The following is a 25,962-nucleotide window of genomic DNA, read 5'->3' on the forward strand; positions in this document are numbered from 1 at the left end:
TAGCCCGTCCGAGCCCGGGGTTTTAGAGGTGGGGAGGCTGGCAAGGGCCGTCTCGATACAAACCGTGGTAATGGGGGCCTCAAGCATAGTAACCTGGTCCGGAGATAATGTAGGGAAGGTAATACCCTGCAGGAGGGCAGTAAGGTCTTCCGCGGAGCGATGCGCTGTAGAGGTGTAGAGCTTCGAATAAAAGGCCCTAAATTCCTCTGCTACCCGATCGGGGTCCGAAAGTAGGACCCCCGATTCCGCGCGGAGGGCCACAATCACTGGGGGTTTATGATCTAGGTGTGCCATATAAGCAAGGAGACGACCAGTTCGTTCCCCGTGCTCATATGTACGCTGCTTGCTGAAAAAAATACCCCGACGAGCCCTATCGAGGTGTAGCTGATCCGTCAGCCTGGACTGTAGGCGCAATTGGGAGGCTGTAGTGTCTGACGGGTCAGCCCGAAAGGCTCGTTCAAGGGCCCTAAGCTGTGTCTCGGCCTGCTGGACCAACAGTCTGGAAGAGGCCTTATGCCTGTTGATACGACAGGAGAGAAACATGCGGACGTGAAGCTTAAAGGCTTCCCACACAGGACCCGCCGAGGCAGAGCCGTCGTTTGTATTAAAGAAGCGGTCCCATTCAGATCTTATGGACGCTAGGTCCGGTAGAACACTCAACCAAAATGGGTTGAGGCGCCATGTCTGGGATGTAGGGGGTGACGGAAGCCTCAGCTTGATCCAGTATGGGGAGTGGTCCGAAAGCGTCCTAGTGTCAAATCCTACCTCAATCAGATGGGGGAGGAGGGGGGGGGTCAGTAGGACAAGGTCTATACGTGACATTACCGCGCGGGAAGGGGTAAAGCAGGAGAATCCCAACTGTGTAGGGTGCTTATGTCGCCAGGTGTCGACTAGGGCGAACTCAGCAAGGAACTTGCCAAACCTGGTAGTCTCAGGTACGGGGCCCGCAAGGGCATTCTGGCCCAGCCTGTCGAGGGACGGGGAGATAACCATATTGAAGTCGCCTGCCCATATGGCCGGCACTGACGGATAGGAGGTCATAAAGGCAATCCCCCGCTGAAGGACCTCGAATTGGAAAGGGGGAGGGACATAAAAAGCAAGGAGCAACATCTCGAGGCCTCCAATGGTGGCGTGTAGAAATAAATAACGACCCTGCGGATCAGATTGTAGCGTGTGCAGTTGGAACTGTTGCGATCTCGCCACAAGCACCGCCACTCCTCGAGAGTTAGAGGTGTGGGGGGCCTGGTAAACCCACCCAACCCAGGCCTTTTTAAGGCTCAGCTGTTTTTGACCTGCAAGGTGTGTCTCTACTAGCGCGGAAACGTCAGCATGTTGGGATTTTAGATGGGACAGGACCGCCGAACGTTTAGCTCGGTCTCCCAGACCCCGGACGTTCCAAGTCACAATCTTTAGGAGCGCCATGGGCAAGAGTAAGGGTGTAAGGGGCGAATCCGCCCCCCCAATAGCAAAGGGGCGGTAACCAGTGCAGAGCACCCCGGGCAGCCCCGAGGACCGCACGAGATGACCAGGAAGCAGCAGGCGGGATCCGCTCCCCCCCCCGGGAACCAAAGGGGACCCGGAGTAGGAAGGAGCGGGGCCCGCCCAGCACATGAGAACCCATAGAGTCCCATTAAGAACACAGCAATATGTACATTAAGGTTTGTATAGTACTCCGACATTACCATAACGAGAAAAGAAACAAAAGAAAAGAACCAATAAACAAAAATAACAGTACTGCGATAAGCGCTTAAAACATAACCTGCGGTGGCACTGGACCGACATAGCAGGCATAACACCCCACCACCCACCAAATGTCTGAGGGCAGGGGCCGGCCAGGGAAACTGTAGCTTAGCAATGGTTGCCAGGGGTGTTGGAGGTACCCCAAGTTCAGGGCAGCCAGCAGGGTCGGGGGGCGACCAAACTGAAAAGCTTGCACAGGTGTAAGAGGGAGGTATCAGTTCAGGTGAGATACCAGCATGGGTGAGCCGCTTGTGACTCATGTCAGAAGTGGGGATGATAGGGGGGAGCGGGGAGGGAGGAGAGAGGGCGGTGGACAGGATAAACAAGGGTGAAGAGGGAATGGGGAGCCCGAAGGCAGCACGGCCAACTCACGATCAGCAGGTTAAAGTTGTAATGGTTAAAGTTGTAGTGGCGGCGGCATTCAGGAGTGTCCAGGCAGCATGTGGCGTCCAGGTAGCATATGGCGGAGAAGTGTAGTCGGTGGAAAAGCGCAATTAAATGATGGGTCAATTGCGGGGCGAACCAGCTCTCTCACGGCGTTCCAGCCAGGACAGGACAGCTCGAGGATCCTCAAAAAACTGAGCCTTGCCATCACACACAACACGGAGCCGTGCAGGGAAAAGCATTGCATATGGTAGGTGATGCATCCGGAGCTGTCGTTTTGCCTCTGTAAAGCGCGCCCTCCTCTTCTGGACCTCCGATGAGAAATCTGGGTATACAGCAACCGTTATGTTGCCTAGAGGGATGTTCCCTTTCTCCCGGGTAAGGCGGAGGACGGCATCGCGGTCGCGGTAGTTAAGAAGTTTCGCTATGAAGGTCCTCGGGGGTGCTCCCTCAGGAGGAGGTTTTGCAGCTAGTCGGTGAGCACGCTCCACGACGAATGTGGAGGAGAAGGCGGCCCTACCGAATGTGCGGACAAGTAGGTTCTCCAGGTAAGTGGGGGGGTCCGTTCCCTCAGAGCGTTCTGGAAGCCCCACGAAGCGCAGATTACACCTGCGAAGGCGGTTCTCCATATCGTCCTGTTTGGAGAGCACCGCTTGGAGCTGATGTTGCAGGCCTTCCACAGTAACCTGGAGCGGGTGCAGGCCATCTTCCACGTGGTCAAGCCTGCGCTCCGTCTCCGAGACGCGGTCCCGCAGTTTGTGCATATCGTGTCGGATATGGGAAATGTCCACCTTGATCTCCTCAATCCTGGTCGTGAGGGACGTTTGGCAGGCTGCGATGGCCTCGAGAACCCGGGCGGTATCGCCAGAAGGACGGGCCTCACTTTCCACAGGTATGGCGGCGCCATCTTCCTCTCCCTGGTCTCGGTCTCCATGGCGGCTCTTGTCCAGTTTAGCGAGGGCACCGGACTTCTTAGGGGGTGACATGGTGCAGTCGAATAGCAGAGGCATAGGAGGGTAAGCCAGAAGCCGATTTAAGGGATATTTCCCCCAGGATGGATATAGATAGGATCGGTCACAAGCGGAGCTCTCACCCAGCACGTCCTACTCCATGCAGCTCCAGACCACGCCCCCGTGTGGCGTGCATTTGTATTCATCCCCTTTACTCTGATACCCCTAAAGCCCCGTACACACAATCCGAAAATCGGACAACAGATCATACTTTTTTTTGCATGCTAGTCGTATATCGAACCTGAAGTTATTAAAATTCTTGTACTACAGAATAAAAAAAATCGAAAGTGGTGTTATGTGTTACATGTAGTATATTTGTATACTGATTAAACGAAAATCGAACGGTCTGGTATCATACGAGACAAATTTTCACGCTTGTCCGATAAAATAATATTGGATGAACTGTCATAATTGGCTCTCGAAAGCTCTGTAGGAAGGATCTGATTATCGGCGAAAGCTGTATTTTTCGGATCGTGTGTATGGACCAGAACTAAAATCCAGTGGAACCAATTGCCTTTAGAAGTCACCAAATTAGTCAATAGAGTCTGTGTGTAATTTAATCTCAGTAGAAATTCAGCTGTTCTGTGAAGCCCTCAGAGGTTTGTTAGAGAACCTTGGTGCACAAACAGCATCATGAAGGCCAAGGAACACATCAGACAGGTCAGGGATAAAGTTGTGAAGTTTAACTCTTTCGCTGCCATAGCAGTTTTTGCGTTTTTAGCACACGTTTAAAAAATCATTTTAGGCCTGAAGATTACACCAAACCCACAAACATTATATATTTTCTGAAAGCAGACACCCTAGAGAAAAAAATTGTGGTAGTTGCAATTTTTCATGTCACACAATATTAACCGTAAAATTTACGTAAAAAAAAAAAACACACTAACGTGAATTTTAGGGCAAACAATAAATTACCCACATTTTTGGCAAAATATAAAAGACGAGGTTACACCAAGTAAATAGATACCCAACATGCCAAACCTTACATTTTTGTGTGCCAGTGGAATGCCGTCAAACTTCAGTACCCTAAATTCTCTATAGGAAATGTTCAAAAGCCCCCTATCGGTATCAGTTTAGTGTTACAGAGGAGGTCTTATGTTAGAATTATTGCTCTTACTCTGGCGTGCGCGGTGATATGCGACATATGTATCGCAATCAAAGGTTTCATGCGTAGGTGCCCTGGCGCATGCGTTTAAAAATACGGGAGGGGATTTTATGTGCTTAGGTGTAACTTTATTAATTTGCAAAAGAAAATAATAATTTATTACTTTTAGCGCTAGTAACGGGGGGGTTTGTGTGTGAGAGCGATCGGCGACACCAGATTGTGTGTGATACCCCCACTGTTGGGCCTGTATGACGGTCCTGGTGGCAAAAGCAGGGTTTGGTTATAAAAAATCCCAAGCTTTGAACATCTCACAGAGCACTGTTCAATCCATCATCCAAAAATGGAAAGAGTATGGCACAACTGCAAACCTACCAAGACATGGCCACAGTCCACCTAAACTGACAGGCCGGGCAAGGAGAGAATTAATCAGAGAAGCAGCCAAGCATGGTAACTCTGGAGGAGCTGCAGAGATCCACAACAAAGGTAGGAGAATCTGTCCACAGGACAACTATTAGTCGTACACTCCACAAAATTGGCCTTTATAGAAGAGTGGCAGGAAAAAAGCCATTGTTGAAAGAAAGCCATAAGAAGTCCCATTTGCGAGAAGCCATGTGGGGGACATAGCAAACATGTGGAAGAAGTTGCTCTGGTCAGAGGAGACCAAAATTTAACTTTTTGGCCTAAAAGCAAAACGCTGTGTGGTAGAAAACTAACACAGCACATCACCCTGAACACACCATCCCCATCGGGAAACATGTCGGTGGCAATATCATGTTGTGGGGATGCTTTTCTTCCGCAGGGACATGGAAGTTGATCAGAGTTGAAGGGAAGATAGATGGAGCCAAATACAGGGCAATCTTAGAAGAAAACCTGTAAGGCCGGGTACACACGGACAAACATGTATGGTGAAAGCGGTCCGTCGGACCGTTTTCACCATACATGTCTGCCAGAGGGCTTCTGTACGATGGTTGTACACACCATCGTACAGAAGTCCGCGCGTAAACAATACGCGGGGCGTGTCCGCGGTGTCGCCGCGTCGATGACGCGGTGTCGCCGCGACAATGACGCGGCGACGTGGGCGGCCCGCCTTTAAAATGCTTCCACGCATGCGTCGAAGTCATTCGACGCATGCGAGGGACGGCGGGCGCCTGGACATGTACGGTAGGTCTGTACTGACGACCGTACATGTCCGAGCGGGCTGAATTCCAGCGGGCTGTTTTAAAACAAGTCCAGGAATATTTGCCCGCTGGGAAAAGGCCCGGCGGGCAAATGTTTGCTGGAATTCGGCCCGCTCGCGCCCACACACGACCAAACATGTCTGCTGAAACTGGCCTGCGGGCCAGTTTCAGCAGACATGTTTGCTCGTGAGTATGGGGCCTAAGAGTCTGCAAATGACTTGAGACTGGGGCACAGGTTCACCTTCTAGTAGGACAATGACCCTACACATACAGTCAGAGCTACAATAGAATGGTTTAGATCGAATCATATTTATGTGTTAGAATGGCCCAGTCAAAGTCCAGACCTAAATCCAACTGAGAATGTGTGGCAAGACTTGAAAATTGCTGTTCAGATGCTCTCCATCCAATCTGACAGAGGTTGAGCTATTTTGCAAAAAAGAATGGGCAAAAATGTCACTCTCTAGATGTGCAAAGCTGATAAGAGACATCCCCAAAAAGGTGGTTCTACAAAGTAGGTTGAATACAAATGCTTGCCACACTTTTCACATATTTATTTGTAAAATATTTTGAAAACTATTTATAATTTTCCTTCAGCTTCACAATGTGTGTTGGTTTATTACATAAAATCCCAATAAAATAAATTTACGTTTCTGGTTGTAACATGATAAAATGTGGAAAATTTCAAGGGGTGTAAATACTTGTTCAAGTCACTGTAGATAGCTTTAAAACAAATCTAGTAATTGTTGCCACACAAGATGGTCAATGCAGTACAAGGATTTTCCTAATTTTTCTAAATAGACCCAAGCCAACTCTAGAGGAAAAACAACGGCAGCATTGTAACAAAAACTTTTTTTTTTTTTACTAGCTTTTAGACTAGATTCACACCTATGCAGTTTTAGTGCTTTATGCAGATTTGCACTACAGTCCATTTAACACGGTTTCCTATGGAACACATTCTGTAGTGCAAATCTGCAAAATGCACTAAAAATGCATAGGTGTGAATCCAGCCTAAGGTAGAAAATCATGTATGTTCAAATTGTTTAAGTAATTGATTAGAAAATGGAATTGAATTACCTTCTGTAGTGAGTATACTACTTTCGCTGTGGTCTGATGAGCTTTGCTCTGGTGTATCTTGTCCTCTAGAATTTGAATGCTGAATCAAATAAAAGCAAAGTACAACATATAAAAAATAAGCATGATATATAATTATGTTTAAGTGTTTAGTTTTTTATATTTTAACCACTTAAGACCCAGACCATTATGCAGGTTAAGGACCTTGCCCCTTTGTGCGATTCCGCACTGCGTCACTTTAACAATTGCGCGACGTGGCTCCCAAACAAAATTGCCGTCCTTTTTTCCCAGAAATAGAGCTTTATTTTGGTGGTATTTGATCACCTCTGCGGTTTTTATTTTTTGCGCTATAAACAAAAATAGAGCGACAATTTTGAAAAAAATGCAATATATTTTACTTTTTGCTATAATAAATATCCCCAAAAAATACATAATTTTTTTTTTACCCTCAGTTTAGACCGATACGTATTCTTCTACTTATTTTTGGTAAAAAAAAGTTGCAATAAGCGTTTATTGATTGGTTTGCGCAAAAGTTATATTGTTTACAAAATAGGGGATAGTTTTATGGCATTTTTATTAATACTTTTTTTTTTTACTAGTAATGGCGGCGATCAGCGATTTTTTTCGTGACTGCGACATTTTGGCGGACACATCGGACACTTTTGACACATTTTTGGGACCATTATCATTTTCACAGCGAAAAGTGCTATAAAAATGAACTGATTACTGTGAAAATGACAATGGAAGTGAAGGAGTTAAGCACTAGGTGGCGCTAAGGGGTTAAGTGTGCCCTAAGGGAGTGATTCTTACTGTAGGGGGGTGTGGCTGTAGGCGTGACGTCACTGATCGTCGTTCCCTATATCAAGGAACAAACGATAAGTGTCACTACCACAGAGAAGAACGGGGAAGGTGTGTTTACACACAACCCTCCCCATTCTTCAGCTCCTGTGACCGTTCGCGGGACACCAGCGGCGATCGGGTCCGTGCGCGCGTGACCCACTGCTGGGCTATTAAAGGCGACGTACAGGTACGTGGCTGTGCTATTCTGCCGACTTATATGTGCAGGAGGCGGTCCTCAAGTGGTTAATGTGGTGGCAAATTTTGGAAAATGAATAATAAAAAAAAAAAAAAAAAATGTAACAATAAACTTAACACAATTTGTTGCCTATCCTGTTCAGAAAAGTCTGAACAGTAGTGCTCAGTAGGAAATGTTCACATTTAGGCTAGATTCACACCTATGCATTTTTAGTGCTTTTTGCATTTTGCAGATTTGCACTACAGAATGTGTTCCATAGGAAACCATGTTAAATGGACTGTAGTGCAAACCTGCAAAAAGCACCAAAACGTGTAAATCCAGTCTTAGTTGGCTATCAGTGGTATCAAAACTTTTTACTTTGACTTTTCCACCTTTGGCAGTGCTACGGCTTGAGAATTAAATGGATTTAATTGGGTTTTATGTTACTGATCTACATAATAGTGTTGTATATTCCACAATGTTGAGGCAAAATATACACCTTTTTAATAAATATTTAAAAACTTGACTTTACAACTTTTACTCCCTTGGCTGTGAACCCATTAAATATACTGCTCAAAAAAATTAAAGGAACACTTTCAAAACATATCAGATCTCAACGTGCAAAACTCTCATGCTGGATATCTATACTGATATGGACTGGGTAATGTGTTAGGAATGAAAGGATGGCATATCATTTGATGGAAATGAAAATAATCCACCTACAGAGGGCTGATTTCAAAGACACCCCGAAAATCAAAGTGAAAAAATTATGCAGCAAGCTAGTCCATTTTGCTGAAATTTCATTGCAACAACTCAAAATGGTCCTCAGTAGTTTGTATGGCCCCCAAGTGCTTGTATGCATGCCTGACAACATCAGGGCATGGTTCTAATAAGACAACAGATGGTGTCCTGGAGTATTTTCTCCCAGATCTGGACCAGAGCATCACTGAGCTCCTCAACAGACTGAGGTGCAACCTGGCGGCACCGGATGGCGTGAAACATAATGTCCCAGAGGTGTTCTTTTGGATTTAGGTCCGGTGAGCGTAGGGGCCATTAAATGGTATCAATTTCTTCATCCTCCGGGAACTGGCTGCATGCTCTCGCCACATGGGGCCGGGCATTGTTGTGCACCAGGAGAAACCCAGGACCCACTGCACCAGCGTAGGGTCTGACAATGGGTCCAAGGATTTCATCCCGATACTGAATGTCAGTCAGGGTGCCATTGTGTATCCGGTAGAGGTCTGTGCGTCCCTCCATGGATATGCCTCCCCAGACTATCACTGACCCACCACCAAACCGGTCATGCTGAATGATGTTACAGGCAGCATAAAGTTCTCCACGGCTTCTCCAGCCTCTTTCACATCTGTCACATATGCTCAGGGTGAACCTGCTCTCATCTGTGAAAAGCATGGGGCACCAGTGGCGGACCTGCCAATTCTGGTGTACAATGGAAAATGCCAATCAAGCTCCACAGTGTCCGGCAGTGAGCACAGAGCACACTAGAGGATGTCGGGCCCTCAGGCCACCCCCATGAAGTCTGTGTCTGATTGTTTGGTCAGAGACATTCACACCAGTGGCCTGCTGGAGGTCATTTTGTAGGGCTCTGGTAGTGCTCATACTGTTCCTCCTTGCACAAAGGAGCAGATACAGGTCCTGCTGATGGGTTAAGGACCTCCTACGGCTCTGTCCAGCTCTCATAGAGTAACTGCCTGTCTCCTGGAATCTCCTCCATGCTCTTGAGACTGTTCTGGGAGACACGGCAAACCTTCTGGCAATGACACATTGATGTGCCATCCTGGAGGAGTTGGACTGCCTGTGCAATCTTTATAGGGTCCAAGTATCGCCTTGTGCTACCAGTAGTGACACTGACCCTAGCCAAATGCAAAACTAGTGAAAAACAGTCAGAAAAGATGAGTAGGGAAAACAAATGTCAGACACCTCCACCTGAAAAGCCATTCCTGTTTTGGAGGTCGTCTCATTGTTGCCCATCTAGTGTTGTTAATTTCAAATAAAAGCAAAGCAGCTGAAACTGATTAACAACCCCCTCTGTATACACCCCTCCCCCACTGCTACTTAACTGACCAGATCAATATCCCAAGAGTTATGATTCAAAAGTGTTCCTTTAATTTTTTTGAGCAGTGTACTTTGAAAAAGAGGAAAGGGTTGGGACTTTGAATAAGGTGCATCACTAACGGTGGATAACAGGTATCACATATAAATCTAAAAAAAGATTCATGCATACAAAAAATATATATATAATACAAACAATAAATACAGATTATAAATATTTTTTGTAAAATCTCTTAAGGATTGCTAGCTTTGCCATTATGTATCCCACTATGAATCTGCACCTCTTCTGCCGTCCTTGAAAATTTGCAATACGTTGATGGATTGATCCCATAGTTCCCGATGTAGACGTCCCCAGATGGCGCTTAGCACCATACGCCAACATTCTAAGCTGAATTGTGAGCTGAAGTTATCAAGAGTACTAGTCTAATTTGGTCTCTTTAACCAATTAAGGACCAAGCCTCTTTCTGAGATTTGGTGTTGACACATTAAAAACATTATTTTTGGCTAGAAAATTACTTAGAACCCCCAAACATTATATATTTATATTTTTAGGACCCTAGAGAATAAAATGGCGGTTGTTGCAATACTTTTTGTCACACCGTATTTGCACAGCGGTCTTACAAGCGCAATTTTTTTTGGGAAAAAATAAGACAACAGTAAAGATAGCCTCATTTTTTTTTATATTGTGAAAGATAATGTTACGCTGAGCAAAATTGATACCCAAAATGTCACGCTTCAAAGTTGGGCCCGCTCGTGAAATGGTGACAAACTTTTACCCTTAAAAATCTCCATAGGCAACGTTTAATAAATGCTACAGGTTGCATGTTTTGAGTTACAGAGGAGACCTAGGGCTAGAATTATTCCTCTCGCTGTAACGATTGCGGCGATACCTCACATGTGTGGTTGGAACACCGTTTTCATATGTGGGCACTGCTCAAGTATGCGTTCGCTTTTGCTTGCGAGTTTGTCTGGACAGGGCGCTTTAAAAAAAATATTTTTTTCTTTTACTTTATTTTTACACTGTTTTTTAAAAATAAAATAAAATTTGGGTCACTTTTATTCCTATTACAAGGAATGTAAACATCCCTTGTAATAGAAAAAAGCATGACAGGTCCTCTTAAATATGAGATCTGGGGTCAAAAAGACCTCAAATCTCATATTTAGACTGAAATGCAATATGTTTTAGGTCATTCTAAAAAAAAAAAAGTCCCTTTAAGAGCATTGGGCGGAAGCAACATCAAAACTGCAGTGGTATAGAGATGGGTAGGTGCCACCTTCCCTTCACTTGACTCCAGGCCACTGACGTGAGAGGATCCGATCGCCTCCGCCGCTGCAGACGGCTCCTGGTAAGCGGCGGGCCCCTATCCCGTCATCGATAAAAGTGATCTTGCGGCGTATCCACTTTTATCTGAAAGAGGACCGCCCACTCTTAAAGAGGGTACCAGGGTTATATTAGCTAGCTGCTACCACAACAACGGTATTCCTCTTCAAAGTAGCGACGTAGAACGACGGCGGGCAGTCCGTAAGTGGTTAAATATTTGTAGTTTCTGTTAATTATCTGCAGACAAAGCCTCAGACTTTTGTCCGAAGGACGTTGGCCAGGAACTTGTCTTGCATACAAACGCCACACAATTGTCAGCCAAAAACCACGAACGTAGTTACGCATTACGTCGTTTTTCAGCTCTTCAGTGCCACCCTTTGGGCACCTTCTGCTAATGGTTGTGTTTGGTGAGCATTGCTTCTGAGCATGCGTGTTTGTACTTTGGACTTTTGTCTGACGAACTTGTGTACACAGATTGTTGTCCGCAGAAAATTTTAAAGCCTGCCATCCAACATTTGTCCGTGGAAAATCCGACAATTGTCTGATGGAGCGTACAACAGGCTGTCATCACACAATTGCCGTTGGAAAATCTGATCGTGTGTACGAGACTTAACAGGTTTTCTCCTAAGATTGAAATAGGAATAAAGTACTTGTTCGCTACTCAAAGTGTGAATAAATGAATAAAGTGCAATGAGTGTCATAAAAATATGATTACAATCAAATGGAGAAGCGCTATATGTAAACACTTAAAGTGGATGTAAACCTAATGTTTTTTTTTTTTTGCTGTCACAAGGTAGAGTATAAGATTTCCTATCATCTGTGCCCAGTTTTGCCACAAAGAGTTAATCCAGCTCTGAACAATCCTTTTTTCTTTTTTCAGTGAGATAAACGGACAAACAGGAGAAAACAGGAGAAAAGTCAGAAAACGTTTGTCCGTTCTCCCCCCTTGCTGTGAATGACAGGTTATTTACATATCTCATGCACTAGCCTGAGACAGGCATTATTTTTTAATTCCAAGCTCCACTCCTTTTCTGAAGTCATGTGGTTACTTTTCTGGATTTTGACTGGAAGTTAGTGATCATAGCAGAATTTAGTGTAAAGAATACATAGGAGAAAATGCATGTTGACAAGGGAAGTGTAGAGGTGGGCGGGGAGTCTACTGACATCACGACTCCACCCACTAAGCGCCAGACAACAGATCCACCCAAAGAATCTGCAGTTTTTCAGTTCTTATAACAGACAGAGGGGAAACATTTGACAGGTAAGGATACATGCAGGAGGCATGTATATCCTTATAGATCAGCACTAGGGCAGTAGTTTAGCAAGGATGAGAGTGGGTTTACATCCACTTTAAGTGACTCAAAAAATATGATATAATCTCCACAATATCACAAAGATAATTCCTTGATGCAAAATATTTAATAAAGTGAAAAATGTGATTATATTCAAAATTCGTAATAAAAATTCATGATGAAGGTTAAAAATGTATGAATAACAGTCCAATCAATTCAGTGCAAAAAAACAAAAATAAAATAGAATGAAAAATAAGTCTCTCTAAACTGTGCAAAAAATGCACAGAAAGGAAAAGAGGGTCCAAATGAAGGGAAGTTTCAACGTAAACATGATCAGAAACTTGCAGACCTCTTTAGCAATCCACGCGTGTGCTCTAGTCTCTCACCTTCAATATAGATGCCGGTGGGTCTAGTCACACATCTGAGTACTCCTTGAAGACAATCTACACTCCTCTCCTTGCTGCTTGGGGATATCACAATATAACAGGGAAACAGCAGTATCTGCAGATGGTGAAGGCTCTTATCCTTTATATTCCACGTCTTTGCAGACCATTTTCCAAGTATCCTCCAGTTAATGGATGTTATGTGTTTTTTGTAGCATTTTAAACAAATTTCATTTATTAAAAGTAGTAACTTGCATCTTAAAAAGCACAGATCAACAGCGTGTAAAACAAAGATACTTCCGTTCTCGGCCGTGACCATATTTGAGAGGAGTGGGATGACGTCACTTCCAGTCACAGCCGAGACCAGAAATCCCTTTGTCTTACACGTGTCGATCTGCGCTTTTTAAGATGTAAATTACTACTTTTAATAAATTTAATTTGTTTTAAATACTACACAATGGATGCAGAGGTCTTATGGAGGAGGCAGCAAGTGCTGACTCCTTGACATCCTGTTTCTGCCATGTATGCGTCGGTCCAGCAGGATATGAGAGATGGAGAAGCCTGCTCATGTCTCCAGCCACAGCTTTCAACTGAATGCCTGACAACAAGGCTGTGCTGAGCTCTGCTAGCCTCTGCCCAGCACCGGAAAGATCTTCTGGGTTTCAGGGACAGGAGATGGTGAACGTCTATCCGCAGACACCAGTTCCAGAGACCGGGGATTTAAAAGACTTTTCTGCTGAGGAGGAACAACCCAGTGAGCCTACAGCAGAAGAGCGCACATCCAGGCATAGCGCTGCTGACCTCTGCCTGCCAAAATCGGTGACCTTGGAGAATTTGTGCTAGGCCACCAACTTTTCAGTCATCTTCCCAGCGGAACAGCTGGCATCAGGGCAGAACACCACCAGCAGCTTCAGGCTTCCTGAGAGAAGAGGCAGCCAGGCCTTTCTCCCACACCACTGACAAGGACATGGGATTTCCTGCCAGCAGCATCTGTGGAGTTACACAAAATGTCTCCAATTGAAGTGTTGACAACCCGACAGAGGCTCCAAGACCCCTGCCCCACACCTGCGGTAGTTCCAGGCCTAGGGTGAGAAAGTGGTGGTCATTCCCCAGCAGTAGATCAGGATCCAGGGGGAGAAGGGAGAGGAGGTGTTTCTCCTCCCTCCCCAATGGCAGTGTAGTGACTTAGGACCGAAGGAAGTTGTCCTTGCTCCACAGTCGGTGTTCTGCCCATATTGTTCATAGTAAATGTGTGCAATGTGCTGTTACAGATTATACTGCAATATTAGTTTGATGTTGCTGCCATCTAGTGGTCAGAGTTAGTTATTTTGCCAGAGCTTGACAGGAAGTTGTATTTTCCTCAGAGCGAGAGGCATTAACCTTTAACCTGGAACTGTATTTCCACCATTTCATGACTGCTTCTGGATCTAGCAGACCTCATGCAGAGGAGCTCTCAATCTGTTCCTGGACTAATGATGGAATTGTCTGAGTACTCTTACTGATGGAGTGAGGCTGCTGTATAATGTTTAATGTACTGACACATATGTTTTGTGTATGATTATGTTGTATTTTTACAAAGTTATTCAGAAAAAAGAATACATACAAATCTGATGTCTCACGTTTCTTGACTTCTGAATTATTGTTAAGCTGTCTGACTAGTGTTATACAACAGTTCAATAACGCGAAGCAGAACAGTCAGAGTCCAGGAGTCTGGGAGATGGCGCAATCGCCTTAGCTTGGGAGAGAATGTGGTTGTCCTTCCTCCCCAGCAGCCGATCCACAGTCTGGGAGTGGAGGAAGCAGGCTCTTTCTCCCCAACAGTTAGCCAGAGCGGATTATGTGGAGTCCCCAGCAGAATTACTAGAAACAGGAGAGAGTTCTTCCAAACTCTGCCCAGCACTGGCAACAACTGTGGAGTTCCAGGGAGCCGGGGCAGTTGGCCCCTCTCTCCAGCGACAAGCTGATGTAGTAAAGCTCCTACACCCAGCTGAATTGCTGGCAACAGGGCAGAGCGCTGCTGGAATCTGCCTAGTACCCACAGTGTCTCCACAGCTTCAGGGAGCTGGGGTGATTGGCCCCTCTCCCAAGCAGCAGTGGGCGCCCCATAATGACTACTGGCTTCTGCCCTTAACTGACAAAAGAGAGATTTCTTGTCAAATTGGACGGGACTTCTCCACTGACACAACCCCAGAAAAGGGTCTAGCATTGGGGCAGGAGGATATCGGCCATGCTCTGCAAGCACTGAGGGATTTTCATCTAGCAAACGTGGATTGGACTAGTTTCCACCTGTATACCCCAGGGATGCTGGGCAGTCGGTGCAGATCTGTAACAGCATGACAGAGTGAGCCCAGCCCCTGTGACTTCTCCTCAGTGGCTGAAAGGACTCCAGGGAGATGGGCTGGTCCACACTTCTCCCCAGCGGTGAGTATGTCCTACGGGAAAAGCAGAGGTTGGCTGGGTGAGTAATGCTCTGTTTAGGACAATTGGGGTACTGTGTGGGTACTGGAACTATGGACTAACTTCAACCCTTCTAGGGTTTCCTTCTGTGTTAGTCTCCTTCCAAAAGGGGAGAATTGTTACAGACCTATCTGGGATAGGGTCTTTTGGAGAGGACTGGGAAACATTTGCTTCAGCTCCCCATGTCCTGCTTAAGTTTCCCTGTGTCTATTAGGAGCACAGGGTGACTGAGAAAATAATGGACAACTACTTAATGGATGCTAAGAATGTGGTTTGGATTACTTCAAATGGGATAGTTATATTTATCAATCATATCCCTCTGGAAATCTGTGATGAATTCCACTGTATCAGAATAATGGAACATTGTATGAGCTTTGCCACACAGACTATTGTAGGTAAGGGGGGGGGGGGGTGAATCTATTGATATATACAGGGATGATGTCCACTGAGAAATAAGGGAAATATTATAGATGTGTTGTCAAAAACAGAACATCCCCACATATTTTTTTCTACATATACAAAAGAAAATCCTGTCAAACCTACCACAGGATCTAAACAATTTACATTTTCATACCCACTCGACAGCGGGCAGGATTGCCACCTTAACCCTTTTATATGACTAAGCCTATTTTTGACATTTGGTGTTTACAAGTTAAAATCCGTATAGGTTGCTAGAAAATTACTTAGAACCCCCAAACATTATATATATATATATATATTTTTAGCAGAGAATCTAGAGAATAAAATGGCTATTGTTGCAATATTTTATGTCACACAGTATTTGTGCAGCAGTGTTTTAAACGCAACTTTTTGGGAAGAAGACACTTTCATGAATTACATTTTTTTTTTTGTATAATATGAAAGATGATGTTACGCCAAGTAAATAGATACCAAACATGTCACGGTTTATAATTGCACGCACTCGTGGAATGGCGACAAACTACGGTACCTAAAAATCTCCTTAGATGACGCTTTACTTTATTTTTTTACAGTTACCAGGTTACAGTTTCAGAGGAGGTCTACGGCTAGAATTATTGTTCTCCCTCTAACGATCGCGGCAATACCTCACATATACCTTACATATATATGCAGGCAGAACTTCTGTATGCGTTTTCTTTGCTGCGCAAGCTCGCGGGATGGGGGCGCTTTGAATTTGTTTTTTCTTATTTATGTTTAATATAAAATTGTGTTTTTTTTTTAAATACAAAATTGTAATCACTTTTATTGCTGTCACAAGGAATGTAAATATCCCTCGTGACAGTATTAGGTGGTGACAGGTACTCTTTATGGAGAGATCGGGGGTCTAAAAGACCCCCGATCCCTCCTTTGCACTTCAAAGTATTCAGATCCGGAAAATTACGTCCATCCCGATTCACGGATGACTTACGCAAACGAAAAAAAAAATGTAAAATTATACGCGGGAACGACGGCCTTACTTAACATTGAGTACGCCACCAAATAGCAGCTTTAACTATACGCCGAAAAAAGCCGACTAGGGACAACGTAAAAAAATGCGACGGCCGCTCGTATGTTCGTGGATAGTCGGAAATAGCTAATTTGCATACTCGACGCGGAAAACGACGGGAACGCCACCCAGCGGACGCCGAAGTATTGCATCTAAGATCCGAAGGCGTACGAAGACGTACGCCTGTCGGATCTAACCCAGATGCCTTTGTATCTTGTTTTTAGGATTCAAAACAAAGATACGACGTGGGAAATTTGAAAGTACGCCAGCGTATAAGTAGATACGCCGGCGTACTCTCTTTGTGGATCTGACCCTATAACTTTTGTGCAAACCAATAAATATAAGCTTATTACATTTTTTCTTACCAAAAATATGTAGAGAAATATATATTGGCCTAAAGTTGAAGAAATTTGTTTTTTAAAAATATTTTTGGGGATATTTATTACAGCAAAAAGTAAAAATAGGATTTTTGTACTCACCGTAAAATCCCTTTCTCTGTCGTCCATGGACAGACACAGCCTTCTCAAGACTTGACATATGGGGGTTATGTTCCTTCTAATAGGAGAGGACTAGGCAGAACATGTTAGATATTTAAATACATGTTACTTTAACAGAGTTGAACAGCCCCCTCTCCAAGGACGGACACAGCCTTCTCAAGTCTTGACATATGGGATGTCCCCAAGCAGTGTCAAAAAAACGAAGGGTGGGCACAGCAATCAAAAAACTAACTTCACCCCAAACAAGCAGAGCTCCTCAACGGAGGAGGCACAATATTAACCACTTAAGGACCACCTCCTGCAGATATATGTTGGCAGAATGGCACGGCTGGGCACAAGCACGTACCTGTACGTCCTCTAAGTGCCCAGCTGTGGGTCACGGGCGCGCGCCTGCGACCCGGTCTGAAGCTCCGTGACCACGGCCGCGGGACCCGATCGTCGCCAGAGTCCCGCGATCGGTCCCCGGAGCTGAAGAACGGGGAGAGCTGTGTGTAAACACAGCTTCCCGTTCTTCACAGTGGCAGCTTCATTGATCGTGTGTTCCCTAATATAGGGAAACACGATCAATGACGTCACACATCCAGCCCTGCCCCCCTACAGTTAGAAAAACATATGAGGTCACACATAACCCCTACAGCGCCCCCTAGTGGTTAACTCCTAAACTGCCATTGACATTTTCACAGTAAACAATGCATTTTTATAGCATTTTTTGCTGTGAAAATGACAATGTCCCAAAAATGTGTCAAAATTGTCCGATGTGTCCGCCATGTCGCAGTCACGAAAAAAATTGCTGATCGCCTCCATTAGTAGTAAAAAAATAATAATGAATAAAAATGCAATAAAACTATCTCCTATTTTGTAAACGCTATAAATTTTGCGCAAACCAATCAAACGCTTATTGCGATTTTTTTTAACCAAAAATAGGTAGAAGAATATGTATCGGCCTAAACTGAGGGGAAAAAAAAGTTTTTTTATATCTTTTTGGGGGATATTTATTATAGCAAAAAGTAAAAAATATTGAATTTTTTTCAAAATTGTCGCTCTATTTTTGTTTATAGCGCAAAAAATAAAAACCGCAGAGATGATCAAATACCACCAACAGAAAGCTCTATTTGTGGGGGAAAAAGGATCATCGCACCACATCGCACGACCGCGTAATTGTCAGTTAAAGCGACGCAGTGCTGAATCACAAAACTGGCCAGGTCCTTTACCTGCATAAAGGTCCGGGTCTTAAGTGGTTAAACAGCCGCCTGCAGAACCTTGTGGCCGAAGGAAGCATCCGAAGATGCTCTCAAATCAACCTTGAAAAATTGGAAGAACGTGTCAAAGAATGACCAAGTCGCCGCCTTACACACCTGTGACACAGACGCTTGATGTTGGAAAGCCCAGGGGGCACCAATAGCCCTGGTCGAGTGCACCGTGACAGGGAATGGAGGCGCCCGCCCTTTAAGGGCGTAGGCCTGAATGACGGTCTGCCTGATCCTCCAAGAAATGGTGGCCGACGAGACCCTTCTGCGGACCAGACACCGCTACAAACAGCAAGTCTGACCTCCGGAACGGAGACGTAGCAGACAGGTACACCTGCAGAGCACGTACCACGTCCAAAGTATGTAACGCAGCCTTTTTGGGATGCGACAGCCGAGGACACAAGGAAGGGAGTACAATGTCCTCATTTAGATAAAAAGCTGAAACTACCTTCGGAAGAAAAGAAGGCTGTAGGCGTAGCACCGCTTTATCCTCATGGAGGACCAAGTATGGTGACTTGCAAGACAAGGCCATCAACTCAGAAACCTGTCTGACAGAAGTGATGGCCATTAGAAAGGCCACTTTCTGAGATAGTGTCAAGAGAGGAATTATTCTGATGTTCTGAAAGGGAGGTTCCTGAAGAACCGAGAGCACCAGATTCAAATCCCATGGAGGAAGCGGTGGTCTAATTGGGGGGAATCACATGTCAAACCCCCTGTACAAACGTACCCACCAGTGAATGAATGGGTCGCCAAGGGTCGTTGAAAGAAAACAGCCAAGGCTGAAATCTGTCCCTTAATGGTGCTTAAGGCAAGTTTCTGATCCACTCCACGCTGTAAAAACAGCAGGACCCTGGAAACCGAATATGCCCGTGGACACCACTCCATCTCTTCGCACAGAGATGTAGGCCTTCCAAGTGAGATGGTAGATCTTCCGGGAAGATGACTTCCGTGCCCTCAGCATGGTTGAAATGACCAAATCCGACAGACCTCGGTCCCTTAGTACCTGGTTTTCAATAGCCATGCCGTTAAAGCCAGCGACTGTAAAGCAGGATGAAGTATGGGACCTTGAGATATAAGGTCCTCCCGCATTGGCAGCTGCCAGGCGCACGATGTAGATGTACCAGGGACGCCGGGCCCAATCTGGAGCAATTATAATCACCGGGATCCGCTCGGTCTCCACTCTGCGGATCAGATGGGAAAGCAACTTTAGTAGAGGAAAGGCAAAAATTAGCCGATACTGACCCCACGGGGCCAGCAACACGTCTGATGCGTCTGCCCAGGGATCTCTGGACCGGCCACGAACCTTGTGATTGAGTCGAGAAGCCAGGAGATCCACTTCCGGCGTGCCCCACCTCTGGCAAAGGAGTTGAAACACCTCCGGATGTAACGAACATTCCTCTTGGTCCAGCAACTGGCTTAAGATAGTCCGTCTGCCAGTTTTCTATGCCCGGAATGTAAACGGCCAATAGAGCCGGCACGCTCTTTTCCGCACATCGCAGGATGTGAGCGACCTCCGACGCTGCAGCCGAGCTCCTTGTTCCTCCCTGATGGTTGACATAAGCCACCGCCGTGGCGTTGTCCGACTGGATCCTGATTGGATGCCCCTGTAGCCTCTGTGACCACGAGGAGACACAACCTGATCGCTCGAAGCTCCAGTACATTGATCGGCAGGCAGAATTCGACCGGAGTCCAGCGACCCTGGGCCGACTGGACCCCCCAGATTCCCCCCAACCTGCAAGGCTGGCGTCCGTCGAGATCACAGTCCACTGGAAGGGAAGGAACGACTTCCCGGACAGCAGACCCCTGAGCAGGTGACTCACCTGAATCTGACGATCCAGAGACAATGGAGATTTGTTCCATTTGGACAGGATCTCTTTCTGCAAGACTCGAGTGTGGAATTGGGCATACGGTACTGCCTCGAAGGAGGCTACCATGAGGCCCAGGACTTGCATGCAAAAACAGAGAGACGACCATTTGCGGGATGTTAACAACTTCACCGCAGTCTGGAGTGTCTGCAACTTTTCCAAAGGAAGGAAGACTCTCGCCTCCGAGGAGTCCAGAATCAACCCTAGGCACTCCAGACGCTGAGGCGGTACCACCACGACTTCTGAATGTTCAACACCCAACCAAATTCCTGGAGGGTCTGACTGGCTATAGACACGTACTCCTGTAATTCTGAGCCAGAAGCAGCTCTCAGAAGATCGTCCAAGTAGCCCACTATAGCAATGCCTCGCTGTCTCAGCAAAGCCAGAATGGGGGCGAGCACCTTGGTGAAAACTCTTGGTGCTGACGCAAAGGGAAGAGCCACAAATTTATAGTGGTCTTCGCCGTCCGCAAAGCGCAGAAATCTCTGGTGCCTGGCGCAGATGGGGACATGCAAGTATGCGTCCTTGCATGTCCCTTATGGCGCGGCTCCTTCCCCTTTGTGGACTCAGGGATAAGTGTGCTCTTACCTCCAGTGACATCCTTAATAATGTCATCCAGCGAGGTACCAAAAAGCCTCCCACCTTTGAAAGGCAAATCTGCCAGAGTTATCTTAAAAGCTTGGCCAGCGGACCAGCATTTCAGCCAAATCAAGCGGCGCAATACCACCGCAGATACAGAGGCTCTGGAGATTAAGGGGGCCGCATCCAGAGTGGCATCACAGACATACACAAGACCCTGTACCAACTGGTCAGCCAGCCTTACGCACTCTGGAGGAAGCTGATGCTCCTCCACTGTCTGGTGCATCCAGTGAGGGGTTAGAACCGGAGGGACCGCCCCCTGGGTGGGGCTGTTCAACTCTGTTAAAGTAACATGTATTTAAATATCTAACATGTTCTGCCTAGTCCTCTCCTATTAGACGGAACATAACCCATATGTCAAGACTTGAGAAGGCTGTGTCCGTCCATGGACGAAAAGAGAAATATATATTTTTTTAATTGTTGCGCTTTTTTTGTTTATAGCGCAAAAGATAAAAAATGCAGAGGTGATCAAATACCACCAAAAGAAAGCTCTATTTGTGGAAAAAAAAATAGTTTGGGTACAGTATTGCATGACCAAGCAATTGTCAGTTAAAGCAACACAGTGCCAAATTATAAAAAGTGCTCTGGTCAGGAAGGGGGTAAAACCTTCTGGGGCTGAAGTGGTTAAGAAAACTGTAGTCAGTTGCAACTGTCTTCCTTGGTCTACCAGTTTGCTTACAGGTTACAGTGGGCTAAAGAAAATTAATCACGGACTGTGGATGACTGGATAAAAGTGATATTCAGTGATGATTCATGAATCTGCATTGGGCAGGGTGATGATGCTGGAATTTTTTTTGATGCAGTTCCAATGAAATTCGACTGCCTGAAGAAAACATGCAAATTTCCACATTCATTGATGACACAGGGTTTCTGTTTATAGCGCAAAAAAAATAAAACGCAGAGCTAATCAAATACCACCAATTTTGTCTGGGTACAGCGTCGCATGACCGCGCAGTTGTCAAAGTGACGCAGTGCTGTATCGAAAAAAAAAATGGCCTGGTCATTAAGGAGGAAATTCTTCTGGTCCTTAAGTAGTCCAACATCTTAGGATGTTTGGTGATGACATTATTTTTCAGGATCAGGACAAATACGCGGACCAGTTTCAGCGGTACCTCAGCAATGGAAGTATCCAAGGCATATGCAACTAAAGTTGCTTAATTACACCGACAAGATGACCATGCTGCAAAAAGCTAGAGAGATGGGGGACATCACATATAATGGAGCATATAATATACCCCGACTTTTCACCAGATTTACAGAAACGGAGAGCTGAGTTTATACCAATCAAAAAGTCCCTACAGAAATATAGAATAACATATGCCCTTTTGTACCCGGCTCGCCTTAGAATAGTAGCTCTGGGCAGGACTATCTTTTTCAATGACCCAATGGAAGTCTCCAACTGGCTAGAGACAAATAAATCAGCTCTATAGCTCCCCAGAGACAGGGGGGGCTAGGTCTAATGACGAATGAGGAAGATGAAAACATGCAAAGCCCACATAGATGAAATAGAGGGAAAAGGGGAGGAAAAAGGAAGGAGAAAAGAGTATACCCCCTCCCGTTTTTTTCTTTTTTTGGACCTGGACACTACTCCTGACATTATGGACTGATCAGATAGGGGGGAGGAAAAGGGAGATGAAAACCAGCCCGACAAATCAACGTTTAAAGGTCCAAACAGGGTTTCCTTAAGGGAAAGGAAAAGAAAAATAACACACGATATTGGAGGACAGTTCAGTAGAGGGTCCAGGCCATGGACGGTTCAATAAAAACATAAGCGGACTGGATGACCTGGTGTTTTTGGAGATCGTTACTGCTCCCCCCATTCTTTTGTGATTTTTATTTTTTTGGGCGATGGGGTTCTTTTTTTTTCTCCCCTCATTCTTTTTTCTCCTCTCCCCCTCTTCCCTTGTTTTTTACTTTTTTTGGGGCTATACAAGATCTAATAAAAATACAAAAAAACCCCCTCTCCCTTCCTTTTTTCCTTTTCTAAATGTAGGTTGAGGTTGCTAACGTACCCTCCCCCTCCACAACGCACCCTTATGGTTAGGATACACATGGTTCAAAAACATAGAATCACTATTTAGAGAACTTATATGGAGGGGAGGCCAAGCCAGGATAAGTTTGCAAACACTTCAACTACCAGTAAAAGAAGGGGGTATGGTGGTTCCACACCCAAAGCTATATTTTATTGTGTCACAATTGCAACATTTGGCAGGGTGCAGAACCGCTGAGAGAGACGGCTCCATTAGCCGCTTGATGTTAACACGCAACCCCCACAAATTGCTGGTGGAAGCTCTAGAGGCAGATTTTTTCCCCCATAAATACCCAACAATAAAATTAGCTATTAAAGCATGGCATATAACAAAGACCTTACTGGGGTATGTTGGCCTAACAGAATTCTCGCCCCTATGGAAAAATAACAACTTACAGGAAGTAACAAATATAGAAGAATCGAGTGAGTGGAAGAGACAAGGTATAACCCGCCTAAAGCACCTGTTCGAGGGTAACACCCTAAAAACATTCCTAGATCTAACAAGGGAATTTAATATCTCAAACAAAACATTTTACAAATACTTGCAGGTTCGCCATGCTATCCAAGCACAATTTAGCTCCAAAACAATCATATGGACTCAGATTCCCGTCCTTCTTAAGGTAATTAAGGCAAGAATCGCCAAGGGCTTAAAGGGTCACTAAAGGAAAAAAATGTTTTTGCTGAAATGACTGTTTACAGGGTATAGAGACATAAAAGTTAACTGATTCCTTTAAAAAATGATTACAAATAGATAAAAAATCAATCATATAATGTGCCTGCACTTTTAAACTGGTTTCATGTTCCTGTGAGCTAAAAGACACACAAAACAAAAACAAACAAATCCAGGGCAGTGTTTTGTTTTTAAAATGAATCTGATTGGTTCTGTTAAGTTTTAGACACACAGTAATGACAGCTTAGACCATCGTGAAAAGCTCCCAGTATGATGGTTATAAGGAAATAGACAAGCAGGAAGTGTGGAGATCAGAGCAGTTTTACAGCAACATCAAAGCAAAAACGAGCAATGAGGACATGAAACCAGTACTGCAAAAAGGTAAAGGAAGCTATTTAGCTAAAAAAAAAAATTCCTTTAGTGATCCTTTAATATCAGTAGTAAACAATAGTTTGAGTGCTAGTGCGATAAGCAGAGCGGGCCCGGCCAAGAGTAAAACAGCGTGGGAAAGAGATTTGGGAATAATATCACCCGAACAGTGGGATAGGATCCTTCAACAAGGCGCATTGGTCTCAATTGCTCCAGCGCAAAGACTGTCCCACTTGTTCTTACTACACAGGGTATACCATACCCCGCACAAAATGTTTAAATTGGGGTGGAGACAAAATAACGAATGCCCGAGATGTAAAGATAAAGGGGATCTAATACACATGGTCTGGAAGTGCCCCAAACTCTATAGCTTTTGGGTGGAAATAGTAGAGAGGATAAATAAGGCATTTGAAACATCCCATGACCCAGTGGCTAGGATTTGCCTCTTGGGGTGCATAGAGGACATAAGAGTTCCTCAAGGCAGTGGGGAAGCTATACTGAGATGCCTCTTCCAGGCACGTAAGATGATAGCCCAAAAATGGCAGGCGCAGACTAAAAAACTGGCTAGCCTATTACTCTGGCCAACATATATGCACCTAATAAAATGCAGGTATCATTCTTTAAAAATACATTGCAGCTTCTTGATGCCTTTAAGTCTGGGATGCTTGTTGTAGGTGGTGATTTCAATTTGGCCTTAAACCCCTTGCTCGACACTTCTTCAGGCTCCTCTAATGTTTCATATAGAGCCTTACATTCGATAAAGAATGTGTTGAAAGACATGTCCCTTCATGATACGTGGCGCACATTGAATCCCACCGCCAAAGATTACACTTTTTACTCCCCCCCTCACGATAGATATTCAAGAATTGATTATTTTTTCTGGTCTCAGAATGATCTTGAGGACCTTATTGACACTTCAATTGAACCAATGTTTTTCTCTGACTCAACTCAAGGATTGCCCTTTATTTTGCAGAAAATGACACTGAGGATATTCACCCTACATCAATTTGGTCTGCACATAAATGTGTAATTAGGGGTGAATTAATTTCTATCTCGGCAAAAAGAAATAAATTGAGACAAGCTCGCATCAAATCCCTTACTGAACTAATCAATTTTCTGGAAAATAAACACAAACAATCTTTAGCTTTAGACACTCTATCTGAACTATTGGAAACTAGGGTAACTCTTTTAAAAATATTAGATAAAAAAATAAAACGCAACTTTGCTCTATCTCAAAAAATGTTTTATGAATTTGGCAATAAGTCTGGTAGACTTCTCGCTAGAACTCTTCAATCTAATAAAAAAATGTATAATAATAATATTTATTCCATCACAGACCCTAATGGAAAACATCTACATCTTCTGAAATTGCCAATCAGTTTAAACAGTTCTATGCCAAATTATATAACCTACCCGTAAATGATACACCTGATAACGTGGTTATTAGGAGAAACTTGATTACTGAATTCTTACAATCCTATAGCCCGAACCCTATTACTGCTGATGAAGCAGATAACTTAGACAGACCCATTGAAAAAGAGGAAGCTGTTGCTGCTCTCAAACAACTTAAGACAGGTAAATGCCCTGGCCCGGATGGCCTCTTTGTATCATACTATAAAACTTTCTCAGACTCTATTATCCCTAATTTTTTAAGAACATTTAATAATATTCCCTCTTCATCCCCTTTTGTCAAAGATATTCTGGAAGCACATATTACCATGATCCCTAAACCTAACAAAGATACATCCCTGGTTTCTAACTATAGGCCTATTTCGCTTTTAAATGTAGATATTAAGCTCTATGCTAAAATTATTGCTAATCGCCTCCTCCCCTTGCTACCTAAGATTATCTCTCTTGACCAAGTGGGCTTCATCCCCGGTAGGGAAGCGAGGGATAATACTATTAAAGCCATAAATATACAAAATTGGCTCACGAAATCTGGGTTTCCTGGATTCTTTCTCTCTTGACGCGGAGAGGGCTTTCGACAGAATAGCTTGGGACTATATGAGTGAAGCTTTAAAAGCGCTAGGATTTCGAGAACGTATAATCCATTTTATTCTTATGCTTTACTCTTCTCCCACAGCTAAAATTAAAGTGAATAGTTGCCTGTCGAAAGCCTTCTCCGTGTCCAATGGGACGCGTCAGGGGTGCCCTT

At 44.7% G+C, this 25,962-nt stretch overlaps 1 protein-coding gene across 5 annotated transcripts in view; it reads right to left on the minus strand.

Moving 5' to 3' along the window:
• TEX14 (testis expressed 14, intercellular bridge forming factor) overlaps positions 1–25,962 on the minus strand; it is a 639,745-nt gene that overhangs the window by 125,512 nt on the left and 488,271 nt on the right. For all 5 annotated transcript variants that reach the window (XM_040336821.1, XM_040336817.1, XM_040336820.1 and 2 more), the window contains one exon: positions 6,492–6,570. In XM_040336821.1, coding sequence (XP_040192755.1) covers positions 6,492–6,570 — 79 coding nt within the window. The remainder of the gene's footprint in view (positions 1–6,491; positions 6,571–25,962) is intronic.

This window comes from Rana temporaria, chromosome 2, assembly GCF_905171775.1.
Source record: "Rana temporaria chromosome 2, aRanTem1.1, whole genome shotgun sequence".
NCBI lineage: Eukaryota > Metazoa > Chordata > Amphibia > Anura > Ranidae > Rana > Rana temporaria.